Source organism: Chiloscyllium punctatum, chromosome 8, assembly GCF_047496795.1.
Source record: "Chiloscyllium punctatum isolate Juve2018m chromosome 8, sChiPun1.3, whole genome shotgun sequence".
Classification (NCBI taxonomy): Eukaryota; Metazoa; Chordata; class Chondrichthyes; order Orectolobiformes; family Hemiscylliidae; genus Chiloscyllium; species Chiloscyllium punctatum.
In genome coordinates this window covers 68,664,355-68,686,511 of record NC_092746.1, presented here as the reverse complement: position 1 = coordinate 68,686,511, position 22,157 = coordinate 68,664,355, and the positions used below count along the sequence as shown (strand labels likewise).

General features: G+C 37.5%; 1 protein-coding gene across 6 annotated transcripts in view; it reads left to right on the top strand.

The window, feature by feature from the left end:
• The window catches only part of LOC140480614 (DNA-binding protein SATB1-like), a 129,462-nt gene that overhangs the window by 14,932 nt on the left and 92,373 nt on the right, over nucleotides 1-22,157 (top strand). For all 6 annotated transcript variants that reach the window (XM_072575723.1, XM_072575728.1, XM_072575724.1 and 3 more), the window contains 4 exons: nucleotides 398-574; nucleotides 1,729-1,855; nucleotides 2,228-2,351; nucleotides 21,459-21,570. In XM_072575723.1, coding sequence (XP_072431824.1) covers nucleotides 398-574; nucleotides 1,729-1,855; nucleotides 2,228-2,351; nucleotides 21,459-21,570 — 540 coding nt within the window. The remainder of the gene's footprint in view (nucleotides 1-397; nucleotides 575-1,728; nucleotides 1,856-2,227; nucleotides 2,352-21,458; nucleotides 21,571-22,157) is intronic.

Genomic DNA, 22,157 nt, shown 5'->3' with positions numbered 1-22,157 from the left:
GATGAATGATATAGCACTGTAAAGACAGAGCATAATCTTGTGCAGTGCATGATTTTGAACAGTTATGGATTACTTATCCATTAAAACTGTAGCGCCTAATCATTCTGTAAAGTTAAACAGGTGGATCAAACCCATTAGTGAGTTAAAGGAACATTGACCTTTACTTTATAAAATTGAACTTGATGGGAGCTCCGGAAACCTAGACTCCTCAGATTATCTTATAAGTGATCCATATATATGTTTGATATGATATACAGTTTATTGGATTTATTTTTAAAAACATGTAGTGATTTATAGTTTATAGTAGATATTAATAATTCTTGTTAGAATAATGTAAAAACCCTTTTATAGCATGTGGAGTATTAAAATATGTAAAAGTCATTTCTTATTCTTGTAGGAAATATGCTCCCTGTTTTCTGTGTGGTGGAACACTTTGAAAGCCCTATTGAGTATGAAAGTAAGGAAGAACATGCAGAGTTTGTTCTGGTACGGAAAGACATGTTATTTAACCAACTAGTGGAGATGGCACTGCTTTCTCTTGGATATTCCCACAGTTCTGCTGCTCAGGCTAAAGGTATACCACTTCATATTTCTATCAAGAATTAAAGCTACATTTCATTTCATTGCATTATAAAGATTGTGTTTAATATACTGTTTTCAAAAGTTATGTTAAATGTTTTTTCAGGCCATGTTATTAACATGTGCAGAATTGAAAAAATTCTGTTTTCATTCCCAACTCAAAGGAGAAAAATAGAAACATGTAGCAGTTTATGCCAAAAAAAAACTCAGGGAAGTCCTGTCACTACCTGTGACTGCAGTGAGGCTTCTTAGGATAGTGATAAAAAAAAATTAGCAATGTTGAAAATTATTACATTTTATATGCACAATACATGTCATATTGATTTACAATTTATTGAGAAAGCATCATCTGTTTGTTTTTTCACTGCAGTTTTACATTATTAGTGGAATTTATTGTACAGAATTCTAAAATTTCAATGATTCATTTTAGGTGGCAATAACTACAATCTGATTTTGATAATAAGTTTTAGTATAGCAAGGGTGTTTATTTTATTTGCATAAGGCCTGTAGTATGCAATAATAAAGTTGACACTAAATACACTGTATCTATATCGAAAATTACATAAATTTATTTATAAATCTATATATATAATAGGTATTAATTTTTAGTATAATGTATTCAAATACTGTTTTCTAATGAGAGGGGAAGGATTTGAAATTTAGGTTACCCTTAGTATCTAAACTGGAAAAATAGACAATGAGCTGAAATATTTTTTCAATCACCAGTGCTTATGATTAGCAATTTGTGGCTCTATCAGAAGAATATTGAAGCAAAAAACCACAAACATGTGAAATAAATTTGCATGAGTTCTTCTTTTTAAAATGTATTTTCCTTTGAATTTTGTAGCTATTTAATTCTAACACATCAAAAGAGGTTACACTTCTGGTAATGACATTTGTTTAGTATGTTTGACCCAGTAAATGCTGGAGCGTAGGGAAGAGAATTAGCTCTTTTTTGTTAATTGATTATTGCAAACTTCATATTTGTCACATGTTTCTACTCATAAGAATGAAGGAATTGTGATTTAATATTTTGATCGAGCAAAATAATTTAAGAAATGTACATTATTACCTGTTTAAAAGCATTAGCATCTTGTAGGTGAATTGCCAGCTGATGTTTCTTACTTTACTTAATGTTGACTGTCACAGGTCTGATCCAGGTTGGGAAGTGGAATCCAGTCCCTCTCTCATATGTGACAGATGCACCGGATGCCACAGTAGCAGACATGCTGCAGGATGTGTATCATGTGGTCACACTGAAAATTCAGTTACACAGGTTAGTCACAACATGCAAGTCCCTGGGCCTCAACAATTGCATGGCATCATTACTATTTCATCTCCGTCTTTAACTTTCACATCTCTAAATGCCTGAATTATTTTACCAAACGCATTGGAGCAAGAAGGTAGAAGTAACAAGAAATAATAGTCGCCACATGCAGCTGATGTATAATTCATGCATCAATACAGCAGATGTGTTGTATAAAGTAATTAACTAATCAGAACAATCAGGAGACTGAGAGCAATCTCAAGATGCATCTGCTTGATGTGCCAAATGAAATCTGTCTATCTTGAAGGAATGTCGCATCAGGAACCAGTCCTGAAATGTCCTAATTTTTCTTCCCTTTATATGATATATTTTATAATGCAGTTGCCCAAAATTGGAAGACTTGCCACCTGAACAATGGACTCATACAACTGTCAGAAATGCTCTAAAGGAACTACTGAAGGAAATGAACCAGAGCACACTTGCAAAAGAATGCCCCCTCTCCCAGGTATTTATAGGGATTTACTACAGTAGTTTAGCAATAATAATAATTAATAAAACCTGAACAGGAGAGTACTTATTAAATACTTTGAGTACTGCAACAGCATTTTTTGTATCAAAATCAAAAAAAAAATTAATTACACTTTTTTTCAAACACAAATCTTACAAGTGGTTTTGAGGTTTTGTATGTATCTAATTCTCAATTGTAACAGTCACCATTGTAGATTTGTAGATCATCTGTAATATTCATAGTTTGAAAGTTGAATTCTTCCTATTGCATATTGTAAGAAATTTCCCTCTAATCAACTACAGGCTCATTCAGGATAAACCAGTATTAATTATGTCCCAAATTAAAATTTCATCCATTTTGATTGTTTGGTACTCTAGAAAGAAACTGGAAACCTGGAAATGTTGTGACTGTTTTGAAAATTCCTTATAATGTACATTTTCAAAGACTGGATACCCAGGAAGTGAGCTAAACATATTGAAGTAACCTTTGGGTTTCAACGAGCATTTAAAAGCCTAGAATTTTAACTTGATGTCTGCTGAACACTTTAACTGTGTGTATCTCATTCTTAGTTATTTATTAACTTAAATGTATCCCAAACTAACTGGTAGTTGTAAAAGCCTTTCGCTGCTGGAAGTGTTAATATTAGATACAATGTTTTTCATTACAATGGAATGATATGTTCTGCTAAAAGATGTCATTTGATGTTACAGTAGCAAAAATTTGACAGTGATGTGTTTCTGATTCCAAGCAGAAATAGATAAGGTCAAGGTTTTCATACAAATTAAATGATTCAAAACAGTTGAATTGTTTTGGATCCACACCCATATTCATTCTATAAAGCTTAGAATCCTTAGCAGACTAGTAATTGTGCTAGAAAAACATCTACCTCTGAAATAAAGTGTTAATACATTAATTTATTAATGCTAAATAAAAACCAAAAGCACTGTGGATGCTGTGAATCAGAAACAAAAACAAACGTTGTTGGAAAAGCTCAGCAGGTCTGGCAGCATCTGTGCAGAGAAATCAGAGTTAATATTTCAGTTCGGTGACCCTTCCTCAGAACTGCTTTATTAATGTGGATTTATTAATGCTGTTGCTTGTTTGTGCACAGCAGTATTTAGCACCATTTCCATAATACAATTTAGTTCACAAAATCTGCCTATCAACTTTTAAAGCTAAAGAAAACATATTCTAATATGTAAATGAAGTGAAAACATTAAGTCCTATTTAGAATGTACTCAGTGAGTAACATATAGGGGTAAGGATTAATATTCCTAGCACGCATGTTTAGGGTGTAAAAGAGGTGCAAAATCTATCCATTTAGTAGTGAGGAAGGCATTGCCCAATCTGTTCATGCGTTGGTCCCACTGAAAAATTCATGGAACCTGTGAAAGTGTGACCATCACTGGAGTACAATCCTAGTTTTTTTGTTGAACCATGAGGATTCATTTCCCTTAATCCTCAGGTTTTTTTATGTTTCAGTAATGTGTATAACCATGAAAATAAGGACAGACCAAAACAACTCAATAATGTTCCACAATTTAAATAGAAATGTAAGTTCTGAAAATATTTTACAAGGAACAGAAGTTATGTGAGTATTGAAATGATAGAACATTTTCTATATGGTGTTCTGTAAAGTTTAAATTGGTATATTGGTGAAATTTAGTCGCTGTAGTCAGGAACACTAAATATTAACAGATTTTTTAAAAAATGTTTTAATTATATTAAAGTATCAATTATGATTAAGCAACTTTTATATTGAGTTGGAAGGAGTTTTTGAATGACCTGTTCTCAACATGCAGGTCACTAAAGTGCAGCGACAAAAGTCCCAAAGCATCAGCAAGTGTAAGTTGGATTTGCAACTAATTGCTTTGGACTAGATCATCAGGAGGTACTGACCCAGACACTACACTAATACCAATATAATATCGATGTCAGTTTAAATTGTTTACTTCTGGATCAGAATATTCTGGATTTGAGCCCTGCAGCAAGACTTGAAAGTATAATTTAGGCTGATGTGGCAGTCTCGGAGTGAAGGAATTCAGACCTATTGAATGCTGCAGTCCTCTTATCAGAATTCAAACCAGGGCCCCACCCATCTCTTCAGGAGGCTGTTATAGATCCGTTGCATTGTTCAAAGAACAGCAATTTATTCAGCAATGAGTTTGCTCCAAACCGTGGTTAACATTCTTCAGCAGTCAGTATCAGTGAAACAAGTGATTTATCTCATTGCTAGTTGGAAGATGTTAACAACTTTAAAAAATAGGAGTATGAGTAGGCCATTCAGCCTATAAGTCTCTCTGTCTTTCAATATGATCATGGCTAATTTGACCGTATCTTTAATGTCACTTTCCTGTCTGCCCTGCATAACCTTTGACTCCCTTGTTACTGTTGCAGAATTGGTGTTGCATTATCTGCATGACGACTGTCATTGCACTCCAGAAAAATAAAAGTCAGTTCACCAAATGAAGCATTTGAGTTGTTTTAATGTGATAAAACGCCACATGTTTATTTAGTGAACTTGTCTTCTCACCACTGTCCTCTAAAACTGCTTTCACCTCATGAGCCAGTATTCTATTTTCCATTTTGTGTTTTCCATTCCCTTTTTCCAACCTCTTAGATATTTATGAGCGTGACCAACCAGGTAAGTTTTTAAATTTGTTTGTTTACTTGTATTTCTAAACAAGATGACTAGAAGCAACATTCACAGGGAACCATTCTCTATAAACAAGGAGTATGTTCAAGCATTGTGCCTTTTTAAAATTACCTGGGAGTTTCTGACATATATAGTCTCCCATTGCTTTTAACATTGCAGTGCCTCTGCGAATCGGTGTCGACTTGTTTACAAATCAGCATCCTTTCTTTGATATGGTACAAATTATAATTGGACAAAATTTGGCATTTTTGCATTTATTTTGATGAATGCAAGATGAAAAGCTTCAGCTATATAACTTGTCCGAGCAGTATACAAATAGATTGAATAAGTTAAAGTTCGGCTTGCTTGCTTACCTTTTCAGCTTTTCCCATATGACATGGGACTGCCACAATGCTGAGAGATCTTCCTTTTCAGAATTGGTGGGTGGTTTTACAGCTGGATGCCCTTCTGTTACTAACACTTCCTATTCATAGAACAATGTTTTGCATACAAGCTTTTTTTTTATTACCCATCTATTATATATTATATTTTCTAATCAACCTGCTCAGAGATGTTATTAAACATCTCTATGAGCTCTCATGGGACTTGAACCCAGGCAACTAAGATCCAGAAATACTCATGTTTGCTGATCTGGTCATTTGCAGTTACAGGTAGAAAAAGTTAAACGATTCCTTGTAAATGAGGGTCAGAGGTGATGCTTGTAGCTAGTGTCGAACCCTGCCTCTGAGACAGGAGGTCTGTTTGAAGAACCACCTACTCCAGAGGTGTGTAATAACCTCTCTGAACAGGTTGATTAGAAAATATCTGGATGCGCATCAGGTGTAATCCCGTAGGACCTACAGTTGTCCTTGCCATTTGTTTTCAGTGGCAGATCCCCAGTCTTTTATGTTTTGTCATTGTATTGTTAAACTGGCAGCATTAGTTCAAAGTCAAGATCCAATCTAATCGCAGCAAGGAAATGTGCAATTCCCTTGAGGAAGTAATCTCACACCACTAAAAGACCAAGGCAATGTGATCAACCAGCTTTGCAAAGCATTCCAGGGAATGAGTTGGACAATTTTATAAATTTAACTGAACTTAGTTTAAATCTTTAGATAGCAGAAATTTCCCCTTCCTGTTCTCAGACAATTTAAATTTCTAACTTTTGTGTAAACAGCCATGCCTATGCATGTATACAGGTATGTGCAGAGTTCTGTCCTGAACAGGACGGTTAAAGTTCCAGCCAGTCAGGAGCCAAGCAACGTAAACATGGTTCTGCCTAGCTGGAACCTGGTCTGAGACTGGTAACTGGAGTGTAAATTCTTGTTAAAGGTCTGTTGTACCTGTAGTGTAATATTGCTTTTAAGCATGTCCTTACCTGAAGGATAACTTTGCACCCAAATAAACAAATCATAAGCTATTAATTAGAAGACCATCAAACCTTTGATTGTCATTTTTTCATAGTTCCCTAATCATATATGTTGGAACCCAGCAATAAAACAAAAATGTGCTTACATTTGAAAAACTTAAGTTACTCAGAAATTAAATAATATTTTGGCTAAATTGAAACTGGTCAATCAAATTTGACTGTTTTCCTCAGCAATCTCTTTTTACTTCATGGATAGGGAACATCCATTTGATAATAGTATAAAAATGTAGTGATTTGCAGCAATAATTTCCTTCATTCGTGAGCATCTCTTCCTATTTATTTCAGATGCTAAACTTAATATTAAGGCTCTTGGGGCACAGTGGTGGTGTTTGTGCCAGAAGGCCCAGATTGAAGTCTTAGCTGTTTCCGAGGTGTGTCATAACATGTCTGAACATGTTTATTAAAAATTATCTACCAACCTGAATATATTTAAATACAGTGACAGTAGGATAAATAAAATGAAACTCATGAATTCTATTGCATTGACCAAGTGTGTTGCCAACTTTTAATGATATCCCAAATCTTTGTTGAAAATAACATTCCTAGCAACTAATAGCATTAATAATTCTTCATTTACTTCACCATCTCATATGAGTACCAGTACTTTTTTTTTGTTGTTTAACCTCTGCATGGTTTTACTGGTTCAAGGTACGCGTGAATATTTAAACCTGTCAACTGATCATTCATTGTTACTCTTATCTTCCTCCAAAAATGTAAATAGCAAATCTCTACTTTCTGATCAATACTACAGAGCTTGATGCAAAATCGTCCCATTAATACACCACAGTTAGCTTTGGCAAAAGACTTCTGAATTATTAAGATTTTTAGTGACTTTAAAGTGCAAAGAAAAGGATTAGGAGCTACTTAGGTGCTGTTGAAAAAAATACACAAGAAACTAACTCACTGTTTGTCATGAATATTTCACGTTCATTAGAACATCATTATCTATATTTTAATATCTGCCATTTTAGAAGGTTGATAGTATCAGAATATCAGAGTAGTTCATTAAAAAATATCACGAGTCACTCAATTACTATACATCAATAATTAACTTTTCATACAGAATTTTGAATCCAAAGAACTTAAATGTCCATTCTGTTTTCTCCGTAATGATTAAGTGAAAAGATAGTAAAAATCCAATTTACTAATAATCAATTAGTAAACTTCATAAATTGCTGTAACAATCTTTTTCTGGATCAACACACTGATATTAATACATTGGTCTCTTTTTGTTGTTGCCATGGGTTTCAACAAATTTGGCCCATAATATTGTTTAGTCTAGAGGAATCCTAGGACAGAACATGCCAAGTCAATGTTATTGCAGTACAGAACAAAACATACAAACTTGGGCAATAATGTTCACTAAAGTTTTGACTCAACTTTGCATGAAGACAAAGTTCAATAAAGATTACCATATTTTTAATTTAATAATTGAATAAACGTAGACATGTGAGTTATGATTTAATCTTTGAAAAAGATTTAGCATATGTTTTACGATTTGTGTACCATTGACTTAGATACCAATACCTGACCCACGGTGTAATCTTGCTTGCAGTGCAGAGATGTCTGGCTGTAGAATCTTTAAACTGCTTAAAAAAGAAATAATAGTTGTAACCCATTCACTGTTAATCATATGATGTCTCATAACTGAAATTCCTCTCAGTCTCATTTATTAAAATTAATGTGATTGCATAAAACAGAAGTGCTATGAACCGATGATGACATTTGAAGAGTGCAGAATTTTCACGAAGGTTTCTTTATTACTTGTACCAGCTTCTACTTTTTTTCTTTCAAATTATACATCTATGCAATGTATATGTCACTGGCAAGGACAGTATTTCTTGCACATCCCTAACTGCCCATGAGAAAAACATTGGCAGTTAGGGTGAAGAAGGTACACTCACTATTAAATGGGGAATTCTAGTATTTTGACTCAACAATGAAGAAGGAATGAGTGATAATATTCCCAAGTCAGTGTGAAGTTAGATATTTTGTTCAACAAGTGTTAAAATGCTCTGGAAAAAGTGAGGACTGCAGATGCTGGAGATCAGAGCTTAAAAATGTGTTGCTGGAAAAGCGCAGCAGGTCAGGCAGCATCAAAGGAACATGAGAATCGACGTTTCGGGCATGAGCCCTTCTTCAGGAAGAAGAAGGGCTTATGCCCGAAACGTCGATTGTCCTGTTCCTTTAAAAGGCTCTGGGTATTAGACAGGAAAATAAGGGGTGAGGAGGTTGGAGTGGCCTGCTGTGTTTCAGAGACTGGTGTGGAGACTTAAACCAAGGTATGACCTTTTGGGAGATGGGAAAATACAGAGAGATTCCCATCCCGCCAGAAAGATGGGCAGAAAGATGGTCTGAGATTTTTACTGCACCTCATAAAATGAGAGGTTGTTGGTGGGCAGAACGGCTAGTCACTGCCTTTACCCTCCCTTCATCGTTAAACCCACTGCATGGCATTATAAAATTCTGCATGTTAAAATTCAGTGTTTGTCATACAGTTGGAGACAACAGAAAACGAAGACTGAAAGAGCAAAAGATTGTGGATTGCTATTGCTTGAGTATTGCCAGACATCATCAGATTGTCTAAAGGGATCAGAATCTCTGGGCAGTCTGTACCATCAGGACTGTTATAACTTGAGTGAGGGAGGGTTCAGAGAGCTGTGTACCTTGTTCGAGTTAACTGTGTTCGGATTGGATACAGCTATGGAAGATGCAGTTTCAAAGCTAAAGCAATCAAGTGAAAAATGAGAGACCCAACATAGCGGAGGGTGAGTTGGAAAGACTAATATTGCACCTGTTGTTCAATTTATGTGGAATGTAATGCAAATACTTCCAGCTACAGAAGGTGTATGTTTGTTGTATTGACTATTTAAAGTGGAATTTACCTTTTTTTAAATTTAAAACCTCCTTTATTGATTAACTTATATTTCAATTATGTTGATTTGTCTGGTTTGTTTCAGTAAAAATTTCAAAAAGTGAAATCTTGTCCAGCAGTTTCCTTTCCTTTAGTTTCTTGGGGATTCTATGCCTTTCAAGAAACTAACAGTTCTCACTCATTGTGTGCCACTGGTGGAGGAAGTGAATGTTAAAGGGGTGCCATTTGTGCTGATTGTTTAGTCCTGGATGATGTTGAGTTTCTTGAGCTGTATTCATATGACAAGTGGGAAATATTTCATCATACATCTGCCTGATGTAATGTCCATGGTGGATAGTACTGGGGAGTCAGGAGGTGAGTTGCTCCAACATAGAATTCTCAGCTTCTGGCTTCCTCCTGTATTATTAGCATTTACATAGTACAGTTACGTTGCTGGCCAATGGTAACCTCAGAATATTGATGATGGACGGTTCAAGGGTAATAGTATTTGAATATCATAGCAATATATTTGGATTCTTTCTTGATGGGGATAGTCATCGGTTGGCTCTTACAGCATCAATTTCCCTTATTACAAAACTGATTTCATTCTGCTACCAGTTATAGGAACTCTCTGATGTCCAGGATTAGTGATGTCATCAAGCTGGCTGAGCAGACGGTCTGATTGAAGAATTCCGTGGGGCAGCAAACCAGGAAGTAAAACACAATGGGGTTTTTTTGGCTAAGTGTCAATTTTTTTTACTTCCTTGGAACACATCTGTTTGTGAGGCCTTGCACATTTTCACAGGTTACCAACCCGAACTTACCTCATCAGCTACCTGCCATGCTGTAAAGGCATTCAGTCACATCTTCTAGATTCTACCACTGACCATAGCTGGTAGAAATCACCACTGCCTAGATATTATGGAACAGACAGGTATCTCTAGTGCCTGCACCATCTTTAAGGAAGAAGGCCACCCTTTTTCCCCAGGACTGGTAGAAGAGGCCACAACAGCAGACCTTGACAACTTGGTCTGAGTTTGTCACCCAGGTCTTTGTGGTCTCAACTATCTGCACAACTGCTCAGCAGTGAAGAAAGAAGATCAATGACCTTCTGTATTTGATCAGGCTAAGTGCTGTCACTATCTCTCTGCTACTTATCAACCACTGCATCTCTGCTCCTGTGCCCACCTCCCAGTAAGGCCTGTGCTAAACTCCCCTCTCACTATTGCATGCAATATTCTCCCTCATTCACTGTCACCCACCCCAACTCCCAACCCTCCCAACCCTGCATACTCATTCACTGGGGACACCTCACCACCTTTCTCCCACTAGCACTATCAGATCTGCTACTCACTTTCATTTCACTCATCCTCCCCTTTCTGTCAGTCCAAGAGAAAACAGCCCAGAGAAAAAGGCAACAAGATCCAAATGGGTGGTGGGATGCCTAATATTAGGTTTCTCACCCTCTCTGAAGAAAGGCACCAAAGCTTGACCACCCTGACCATTCCAAGCTTATCACTGCCCTCAACTTATTGTACTGGCACCCCCACACTGACTTAGTGACATAGCCTTGTCTGAGGATTGCTGACCACTATAACAAGTTAAACCACTAGATAGTAGATGGGCTATCAAGCTGCCAGCCAATCAGCTTTGAGGTCAGATAGAAGATTCCAAAATCAGAAATTGTTCCCATTCACAAGAGGATGAAGAAATAAGAGAGCACAGATTTAAAATGTTTTCCAAAGGAAGCAAGTCTGTGATGAGAAAACAAAACTTCTCCACATGAGTGGTTTGCATTTTGAATTGTGGTGGAAAGAGTTTCAGTTGAGGAATTTAGGAGGACGATAGATGATTATTGAAATAAACCGAATGCGCATGGTTACCAGGAGAAGACAGGAGACTGGTACGAAGCCAGTATGTTCAGAGAGCTGGTGAAGACTCAATGAGCCAAATGATCTCCCTCAGCACATTAACAATTCAGTGAGGTTGGCTGGCAATTCCAGCAGTCCGGCAGTGGCAGAGCTTGGTGGTTGACACTGTTGGTAGCTCCAACCCATCCCATGATGAAGGCCCAATGGAACCACAGGCCCAGATAATTAAGGGAAGTTGGGTAGGTAGGGTTTGACAACCTTAGGATGGGAAAGACATGAGTTGGGAGTGGATTTTAATGTGTTTGAAGAGAAAAAGTGAGGAGATACAGTTTTCTGTGAGTTTCACCTGCTGTGCAAAAAGCGCAACAAAATATAATACCCTCCGTTTCGTCCCCACATTTTAAAAAATATTTAAAAGAAAGGACTGCTTACTGCCATATGCCTACCCATGTCCATCTTATGATGGTATGGATAGGGTAATATTGAGGTCAACTGAGCTTTTAACAAGCTCAATTGAACCTTAATTATTTATTACATATAGTTTGGCATCTCCCCACTCCATATATTATCAGATGAAATCAAGGAAGGTGACGGGTTGTGCATTCACTGATGTTTGCACATGATTAAGATAGAAACTTAAATATCAATTCAGAAGGGAAAATAAAACTTTAATAAAACATCAAAAATACTTGAAATAATGTTTGGAACTTCAGGGACATACAGTTCCATTGATTAAGGATGATGGTAGGGCAGTGATAATTTTAGAGGACCAGTAATCCAGAGCCTCAAACTGAGACATAGGTCTGAATCCTATCCAAGGAAACCGAAACACAGAAATAAAAAGTGGTCCATGCCACCAGTGCTTTACTGGAGGCTCACTGAAGATATTACCGAGTATAGTGACGAAACGTCTGGAAACAAACCTTCCAGTTCAGCGAGCAAACTTACATCCAGAATCCTACCATGACAGATGGTGATACGTGAGTTTGATTTAAAAAATCTGCAATTAAAGATAAGTCTCTTGGTGACCATGTACCACTGTCAATTGTAGTGAAAATCCATCAGGTTCACCCTTTAGGGAAGGAAATCTGTCATCATTACCTGGTATGACCTATATGTGATTCCAGACCCACAGCAATGTGGTAATTGCCCTCTGGGCAATTGGGAACAGGCAATAAATGCTGGCCTAGCCCAGTGACTATCACAACCCATGAATAGATTTACAAAAAAAATCACTTTCAAGTAGAGAACTGTTAGATTAGATTACTTACAGTGTGGAAACAGGCCCTTCATCCAACAAGTCCACACCAATCCTCTGAAGAGCAACCCACCCAGACCCATTTCCCTACATCTAACGCTACAGGCAATTTACCTAACTTGCACATTTTTGGACTGTGAGAGCGAACTGGAGCACCCGGAGGAAATCCATGCAGACACGGGGAGAATGTGCAAACTCCGCACTGACAGTTGCCTGAGGCGGGAAATGAACCTGGGTCTCTTGCGCTGTGAGGCAGCAGTGCTAACCACTGTGCCAATGTGCTGCCCAATTATTAATATTATGTTCTTCTGCATAATATTAAAAGGAAGAGTAGATAGCTGCTCACTTATGAAGTAAACTCTAGACATTTCCAGGATGCAAAAGCAGCCCAACAAAATTACAAAACTTACAAGGTCTTGTCACCTGTGAGAAAACTCATCACAACTAACATGCTGCTCTTTATTATTTGGTAACATCTCTCTCTAAGTAGAGTTTTTAATGCTCTTGAATGCTACGATTTATTTATTGAACTCTAAGATATTTCTCAAAATACGTTTTTTTCTCAATCAGGTTTCAATTCCTTTTTAGTTACTAACATATATAATGTTAAGTTTGCTACATTTCAGAGCAGCAAGTCAGCAGTGTGGGGGTGACATAAGATCACAAACTCCATTTTTTAAGAAACTTGTGATTCCAGTCATACCCACATTGTTGGCTGATTGACCATTTTAATGATAAATACAACAAACTTCCCTGTACTCTTCCCGAATAGTAACAATGTGTTGGAGGTTACTTTTTCGAAATTATTTTGAAAAAGATTTCCAGATTGAAAACAGTTCCAGGATTATATGAGGTTGAAGCTTGTCTTTTAATAAATTGTGGAACACTTTGCATGTTGCAGGTAACAAGTCTTTCAGTTTTTTATATGCAAAGTGATCTCAAGGCTAATGGACTCATCGGTGACACACAAGACTCCATGTTAAGTTTGAAAGATGTAACATTGTACTAGTTGCTTTAGCAATTACTTAACAGTGCTGTAATTGTTTTTGAGAATAACAAACATGTGAATGGCAAGCTACCTGGTTATATTCGCATCAGATGCACTGTCAGGGATTATAGTGAGCTGTCATTACGTTGCATGTTTGCTACAAAAGTACACGGAATAGGATGGTTAGTTTGGTGTGTGTTGTTCTGCAGCAGGAAAATGGCATAGACAGGCCTGGAGGAGGGGGGTTTGTTTTGTTTTGTTCACAAAGCAGATAGTGCAGCAGGAAATTTGCCAAGTCACTGGGAATGGGAGCAGTTTCAAGGCTATGGGTGCAGCCACCCCTAGATTCAGCTCTGAGGCAAGCACAGGTTTCCCGAGTGTCAAGCTGGGCTGTATTAAAGGACCCACCATGGTTCTCTGGGGTTTTGTCTCATTTGTCCTTTAAATTTTAAACTGTTTTATCCATCACTCCACATACCTGCTCCAAACCCCCCTCCTCCAGGCCTGTCTATGCCATTTTCCTGCTGCAGAACAACACACACCAAACTAACCATCCTATTCCGTGTACTTTTGTAGCAAACATGCAACGTAATGACAACTCATGACTCTACCTCGTACATCTCAACTTAATGCTAACAAATGCGAGCCCATGCTCCGGGGCTGTAAATTTTTTAAAGAGCCTTTTTTAAGGCCTATTCTCAATTTTTTGGTGGCTACTCTCACACTGACAAGCTCATTTATTTGATGATGTGATCGTGCACGAACATTATCTCTTATAGTTGTGTTGAATTGCTTTTGGGTTTTCTTCTTCAGATAAGCATAATTACCAGTGATTTTACACATATGAAATACTTAAACTTGAAACCTATAAATAAAATGTTTAGTTTATAATAAAATTACCTCATCTCTGGATACATAAATATGTCCTTCTTCTGAATGTCCCTCCCTCCTAAACATGGTTGTCACACTCACCCCGCTCCCAGTCAAAACTCGGGCCTGGAATAAAATGCAAAATAGTAAAACACATCAAGCTGTCCTTAATATCTGTCAAGCATAGTCATGTTAGTGTTGGATCATGTGCAAGATAAAATAATCCGAAAGCAAAACAGGATTTTTTTTTACAAAATTAGAAAGACAAAAGTTCAGGAATAGAGTGGTCAGATTTTAAGTTACAGCCTAATTGGAGCATGAGAGAATATTTGTTACTGCATTGAAACAGGTTGCAGATAGTGAAGATAAATGTAGTTTGATTTTGACAGGTGCTAAATATTCAATGCACATTTCTCCAGGCTTGCCCAGTTTATGTGCCAGTCACAGGAAACAAGCCAGATATTATTTTAGCTCTATCTAAGGAGCTCTATGGCAAAAATTAAGGTTCTGGAACATTTGATGAAATGACAGTAGGATGGCAGGCAGCTTTTAAAGGCCTCCCCTCTTTCGTCAGCCAGAACTCTGGAGTGAGACCCCATCTGCACCGACTGGTGAAACTTGGGCCCAGCATCTTCAGAGCATAATTCACTGAAGTGCAGGTCCAGCACTGCTCTTCCCCTTATCAGCAAAATCAAAACTTAGCTCCAATTGAAAGCTCCTTCAAGCAGGCTGAAGGCCAGTGTGCCTGGGCTGCTGTAGCCTTGTTGAGGTCTCCTATGTGCTGCAGGACCAGCCAGATTACTCGCTTGAACCTTTTACCCCTCCCTCCCATGCTTGCTGCTCCTTCAATTAAGACTCTTTCTTTATGAAGAGCTTCAAGAAGAAGGAGGGAATGTGTGATTGGACAACTGTGAGAGACGTGGAAGCTGTGTTGGAGGAGCAGTTGCTCATCGATTCCGTATCTCCCAGTGTTTGGGGTGATCTTTTCCTGATTGGTTGCCCAATTGATTAACTTACCTTGTGTATTTTAGAGGTGAGTTTGACCACTGTGCATTGCCACTGTACTCCCATCCATCCCATGACTTCTCATAGCTCCACAACCCTTATAGCTACCATAATGCCAGTTAATGATCCTCCATTCACTATCTTTTGCCCTCAATGTATAGAACCAATATACCCACTCCTCAGATACTAAAGCAGCCCATGTTCAAATGTAACAAGATCTGGACAATATCTAGGGTTAGACTGACAAGTGGCAAGTAACACTTGCACTTCACAAATGCCAGGCAACTACCATTTCCAATATGAGACGATCTACCCATGGCCCTTGACATTCAATGGTGTTACCATCACAGAATCCCCCACTATCAACATCCTGGTGGTTTCACTGGCCAGAAACCCAACAGGACTGGCCATATAAACAAAATGGCTACAAGACCATGTCAGAGATTAGGGATACTGTGGCAACTAACTCATCGCCTGACTTCCCAATGTCTGTCCACTATCTACATTGCACAAGTCAAAAATGTGATGGAATACTCCCCACTTGTCTGGATAAATACAACTCCAACAACACTCAAGAAGCTTGATGCCATCCAAGACAAAGCAGCCTACTTGATTCCCACCACATCCACGAGCATCCACTCCCTCCACTGTCAAAGCTCACGAGAAGCAGTGTGTACTATCTACAAGGTGCACTGCATAAATTCACCAAAAATACTTGGACTGCACCTTCCAAGACCATGACCACTTCCATCTAGAAGGACAAAGGCAGCAGATACATTGGAACACTACCACATGTAAGTTCCTCTCCAAGCCACTCACCATCCTGACTTGGAAATAAATCACCATTCCTTCACTATTACTGGTCAAAATCTTGGAATTCCCTCCCTAAAGGTTGTGGGACTACCCAGAGCACATGGACTGCAGTGGTTCATGAAGGCAGCACACCATCACCTTCTCAATAAATACTGACCAGCCAGCAATGCTCATGTCCCATGAGAAATTTCCAGCCTGTGCTGTTTGACGCTTCTTGTGATTGGTGTGAAAAGCTTGAGATAATGGCATCAATAACAACCCAGATACAATTATGGGTCAAAGATTGGAAGACACCACGCAGATCCCCATTTGCTTCTTAAAGTGAGCTGCTGCCATAAAATTTCAGCCATGATGTGGAGGAGCCTCTGGTGTGTTGGACTGGGGTGTACAAATTTTAAAAAATCACACAACACCAGGTCCAACAAGTTTATTTGGAAGCAGTAGCTTTCAGAGCACTGCTCCTTCAGCTACCTGATGAAGAAGCAGTGCTCCGAAAGCTAGTGCTTCCAAATAAACCTATTGGATTATAACCTGTATTGTGTGATTTTTAACTATAAAATTTCAGGGCAGCTGTAATCTTAAGTGCCACTGGAACAGGATTTCCACCCAGATCCTTCTGAATGCATATCCTACTGTAGTAGCTAACACAGTTTGGTGGTGATGGCTAGGTCAGCCCCATTTATATACCTAATGCCCCTACTTTACTCCTGGAGCCAATGAATTTAGAAATTTATATGCCCTCACCAGCCCTTGAACTGCCTGATGTAGATGCCAGAGATACCATACCCTATTTGAAATCCCATCACATCTTCTGGAACTCCTTATCCATTCCTATTGTTTCGCTTTCTGATCTCAGAAATTGCCTCCTACGCTGCCAATATTTCTTCAGTGAAACAGAAAAGTAAAACCCATAGCTAAATATGAGTTACCTGCTTTTCCCAAGACTCCTTGGAATGCCCCCTAATACAGTCCCTGTCCATTATTGACCAAATCCCTTGATGAGATGTGGCCCACCCCAGACCAACGTGGTAGGATTGGCTGCAGCCCAGCCACTTGACCGTCTTGATGATACCCCAACAGATATCCTGTAATCTCTAGACTGGTTCACTTGACCTGAAGATGTGGCTGGGGCCGAATCTCCAGACTACTAAGACACAGATCAGATCAACCACCAACCAACCCTCATAGTGCAATTGGATAAGCCTCTTATCTGACTGTCATCGCCTTGACCCCAGTAAAGATTGCTCACCTTTTTCCTTTCATAAATCGTTATTTACTTGGACCACGTGCCGAGCATTTACCACATAAACTGTTGACACATGTTGCAGGTGTGACATTGACACATAGAAATATGTCAAATGCCTTGACTGATCAGTGCTGCCCATCATCACAAACCACTATCTCTCCCTTGGCACTAAGTAGCAGTGTGAGAAGGTGCCGATTGATTCGATCAACACTGGCATGGAGAAACAGCAAGTAGTGCTAACTGTCAATCTTTCAATTCTTATCGAATTAATTTTAAGCATTAAGATTGACAGTTTTTGTTGCACCACCATGCCATCAATAGCTCAACCAATCAGCACCCACTTCTTATGCTGTATATGAAGAAGTCCTCTTTTTTACCCAAGTCTGTTTCTTGCATACTAGTTCTGATGAGAGTAGGATAAAAGGCTTCAACATCTAGTCTTCTTTTCACAATGTTTACATTTCTGGCCATTGATCATTGCACACCTGGAAGGAGGAAATTCCATGTAGAGTCCTGTTTTATCCCCAGATTAACTCAAATGTTCAAGAGTAACAATTAAACTCCCTTCATCTCTGATAAGCGGGACTCCAGTGCTGAATTTGGATCACCTGTCCCAGGGAATAGATCAATCTGCTAACTCCATTCAGTTGTAACGGTGAACAGCTGGCAGCAGGAAAAATACAATTGTTTTCTTTTGACAGAAATGGAAAGAAATGCAGTACCTGATAACCAGTTGTGTCTTCGATGCCTGTTTTGTTTAATTAAATTTCATTTAGGCTATTACGCAGTATATTGTGTCCCTCAAGACCCTTATTTAGGTCATCTTATAAAATTTGGCATCTAATCATTAATTTATTTTCAGTGTATTGTAGACAGAGCATTAGTGCAATTTAGCCTAGGACTCGAAATCATGTAAGGTTTTAAGATCTGCTAATATTCAATCAGCTGCATGGTCATATAATAAGGAACCTACCAAAAAGAACTTAAATGTTTTTGACGTATTGCGCATTCATTAACTTCGAAATTGCAGATCAATTAAAACATATCAATGTTAGACATTTCTGTCAAGTATATTATTTATCCTGTTGAAATTAATTTATCCTGAAATACTTTCAAACTATATGCTTTTTAAAATTCTTGCACTGAGTAACCTTCAAAATAACAACAGATAATATTGGAAATACTGACCAGGGGAAAGTCAAGTTCTGTTAGATAGGAAAATAGCTAATGTAACTCCTTTATTGAAAGAGGTCAGGAATCTGAAAGTAGGAAACTATAGGCCAGTTAGCTCAGCCCTGTCACAGGGAAGATGTTAGAACCTATTATTAAATGCGATATGTAGAGGTGCCGAAGACCTGATGAAGAAGCAGTGCTTCAAAAGCCTGTGATTGGACTATAGCAGAGTTAGAAAAGTTATAAAACTTAGAAAAGTTGAAAGTAATCAAGCAGAGTCAACATGGTTTTGTGAAAGTAAGATCTGGTTTAAATAATTTATTACAGTTCATTGCAGATGTAACATGTGATGTAGTTAAGGGGGACTGGTGGATGTGCTGTTTCTGAGTTTCTGGGAATATCTGTTGGGGTGCCACATCAATGGTTGTTGTGAAATGTAAAAACTTAGTGTAGGGTGTGTTGTACTTGGCAGAGATAAAAGATTGACTACCTAATAGGAAATAGAGAAGAGACCTAATTGGATAATTTTCTGGTGGGTAAGATGTATGAACGGTGTGCCACAAGGATCAATTCTGGGGCTCAATCTTTTGCAATTGATATAAATGGCCTTGAAGAGGATGAAGGTATGATTGTTATATTTGTTAATGACACAAAGGTTGGTGGCAATGTAAGTTGCCAAGAGGAAATATTGAAGGTTACAAAGTGACATAGATGGGTAAAGTGAGTGTGCAAAGATCTGGGAAATGAAGTATATTGTGGGGAAAATGTGAAGTTCTCCATTTTGTCAGGAAGGAGAAAAAAAGAAGCATATTATCTAAATAGTGAGGGATTACGTAACTCTGAGATATAGTGGGATCTGGGTGTACGAGTGTATAAATAATAAAAGCTGAAAATGTGTTGCTGGAAAAGCGCAGCAGGTCAGGCAGCATCCAAGGAACAGGAGAATTGACGTTTCAGGCATGAGCCCTTCTTCAGGAAACCTTTTTCCTGAAGAAGGGCTTATGCCTGAAACGTCGATTCTCCTGCTCCTTGGATGCTGCCTGACCTGCTGCGCTTTTCCAGCAACACATTTTCAGCTCTGATCTCCAGCATCTGCAGTCCTCACTTTCTCCTATAAATAATAAAAGGTTAGTATGTAAATCTAGCTAATTACTTGGAAAGCTATTAGATTGTTTGTGTTTATTGTGAGGAGATTTGTGTATAAAATTAAGAATGGCTGTATAGGGCAATTTAGAAAATCAGAAGTGACTTGATTGAAACATATAAGATCCTGAAGTGTCTTGACAGAGTGCGTCTGCAAAAGATATTTCCTCTTGTAAGAGAATCTAGAGCTAGGGGTCACTGTAAGGTGTTGTCTGTTGGAACTCTGTTCCTCAAAAGGCGGTGGAAGCAGAATCTTTGAATACGTTAAAGGCAGATATAGACCTTTGATAAGGAAAAAGTGAGGACTGCAGATGCTGGAGAGTCAGAGTCAAAAAGTGTGGCACTGGAAAAGTACAGCAGGTCAGGCAGCATCCAAGGAGCAGGAGAGTAGATGTTTTGGGCATAAGCCATTCAAGACCTTTGATAAGCAAAGGAATGAAAGGTTATTGTGAATAGGCAAGAACTTGGAGTAATCAGATCAGCCATGATCTTATTCAGTGGCAGAGCAGACCCATGGGGCCAATTGGCCTACACCTGCTCCTAATTCAGATGTTTGTGAGAAAACAGAGTTAATGCTTCAGGTCTCGTGATCTCTCATCAGGACAGTTCTGATGAAAGGGAAGGTCACAGATCTGAAATGTTAATTCTGTTTTTCTCTCCACAGATGCTTCCATGACCTTGAGTATTTTTTTATAGCATTTTCCATCTTTCTTTCAAGTTTCCAGTATCTGCAATATTTTGCTTGGTGACAGTTTGGTTTTTTTTAATACATTTTTTAAATACATTTTTAATACATTTTTTTAATACATATTTGTATTTCTCTGCTTTTCATTTCTGTGTGTAAGTATTATTTTAAATAGTGTCTTCTCTCAAACAAGAGGATTACAGTACAATGGTCTGTTATGAAAATACAAAACTCTTGGAGACAAGGTCTAATAACTGAGAGCTCACAATGTTGAATACTGTTTATTTGACCTTTTTTTATATACACTTCTTCACCCCAGAGTAAAACACAACTTCCAGCTTTCACCCATACACTTATCGCAGTTTGGGAATCAAACATAGAGAGTAATCTCGTTTTAATTTAAAAACAGTTTTTAAAGCTTATTGTTTAAGGCAGTTCTTTAATTGATTTCACAGGAAAAGTGAAGCAATATAAAATTAATCTAATTTGATAAAGAAATATATGTTCTCATTTAGATTAATTCTGTGCAAATTGTTCAAATATTGGCAATATGGAATTCTTCTGTATTAACCCATAGCCTGAATAAATAGTCTTGTAGAAATTAATCATATTATAAGGAAATGTACTCTTTGTCTTGAAGGCTGAGTAAGTACAGCCTGGAAGTTGATTGAAACTCACAGCTAATTGATATACCATCTGTTAAGCCTGAAATTATTACTGTATATGAATGTACCGTTTCGATCAGAATGGGCTTGATTTGTGGTGTCTGATTCTTCTAAAAGTTATGTACATTTGCAAAAAAGTTGTAAATATAATAATTATAATTATAATATTAGATTTATCATTTTTTACGATTTCTGTAAATATTTTGTAATCCACTGTGATAAACTGATTTTACAATGATCAAATCAATTATGAAGAAAGAAATTTATTCAAAAGGAGACAGAAAAATTAGAAGTTTTTTTTAGTTAAATAATGATTTTAAGTTAGATTTACTTTGGAACTAAAGCATCAAGTGGAAGCATTTTCTTTTATTATTTTCATTGCCTTAAACATTTGAGGAAATATATACCTCAAGCTTAAATCAGCTTTAATTTTTTGTTACTGACTGACGATTTTGTTTTCATAATGCAGAGTATGATTTCCTCCATTGTAAACAGCACTTACTATGCAAATGTATCAGCAGCAAAATGTCAAGAATTTGGAAGATGGTATAAACATTTTAAGAAGACAAAAGATATGATTGGTAAGCAAGGAATACTCCTAATCTGTTCATTATGTTGGTAATAGTGGGCACATACTTTTTCAGTAAGTGACAAACATCATGCCTTTGTCTGTTTAGATAAAGCAATTTTAATCACTTGCACAATTATCTCAAAATATTTTTAGCTGAATCGTTGAAGACAGATGACATGTTAATTACTTAAAAATAAAAATTAGAAGATTTGGAATTTAATTGCAAAAATGTGAACTACTTGTGATAGTGTACAGATATGCGATTCCAGATAACCATCAGCTAAACTCCAGTTCTAATTATTTGTATCAACAGTGATATTGAGATGTCTTAATCTATCGAATATAATTTTAACATTGAGAGCATAATCATTATTTAAAATTAAGTAACATTTTAACTCATCACCTGAAGTTTGTGAATGAGTGCCTGAAATGCAAATTCCAGCATGAAAAATGCTCTTTCCCCTTTAGAAATGTGAGAGATCAGATTCAGACAATGCAGATCACATGCACTACAAATGAAGGTATTTGTCTGATGCTGTGTTATAGAACCACTGTCATGACTGTATCAATGTCTAACCTTGATGGTAGCAGCACCAC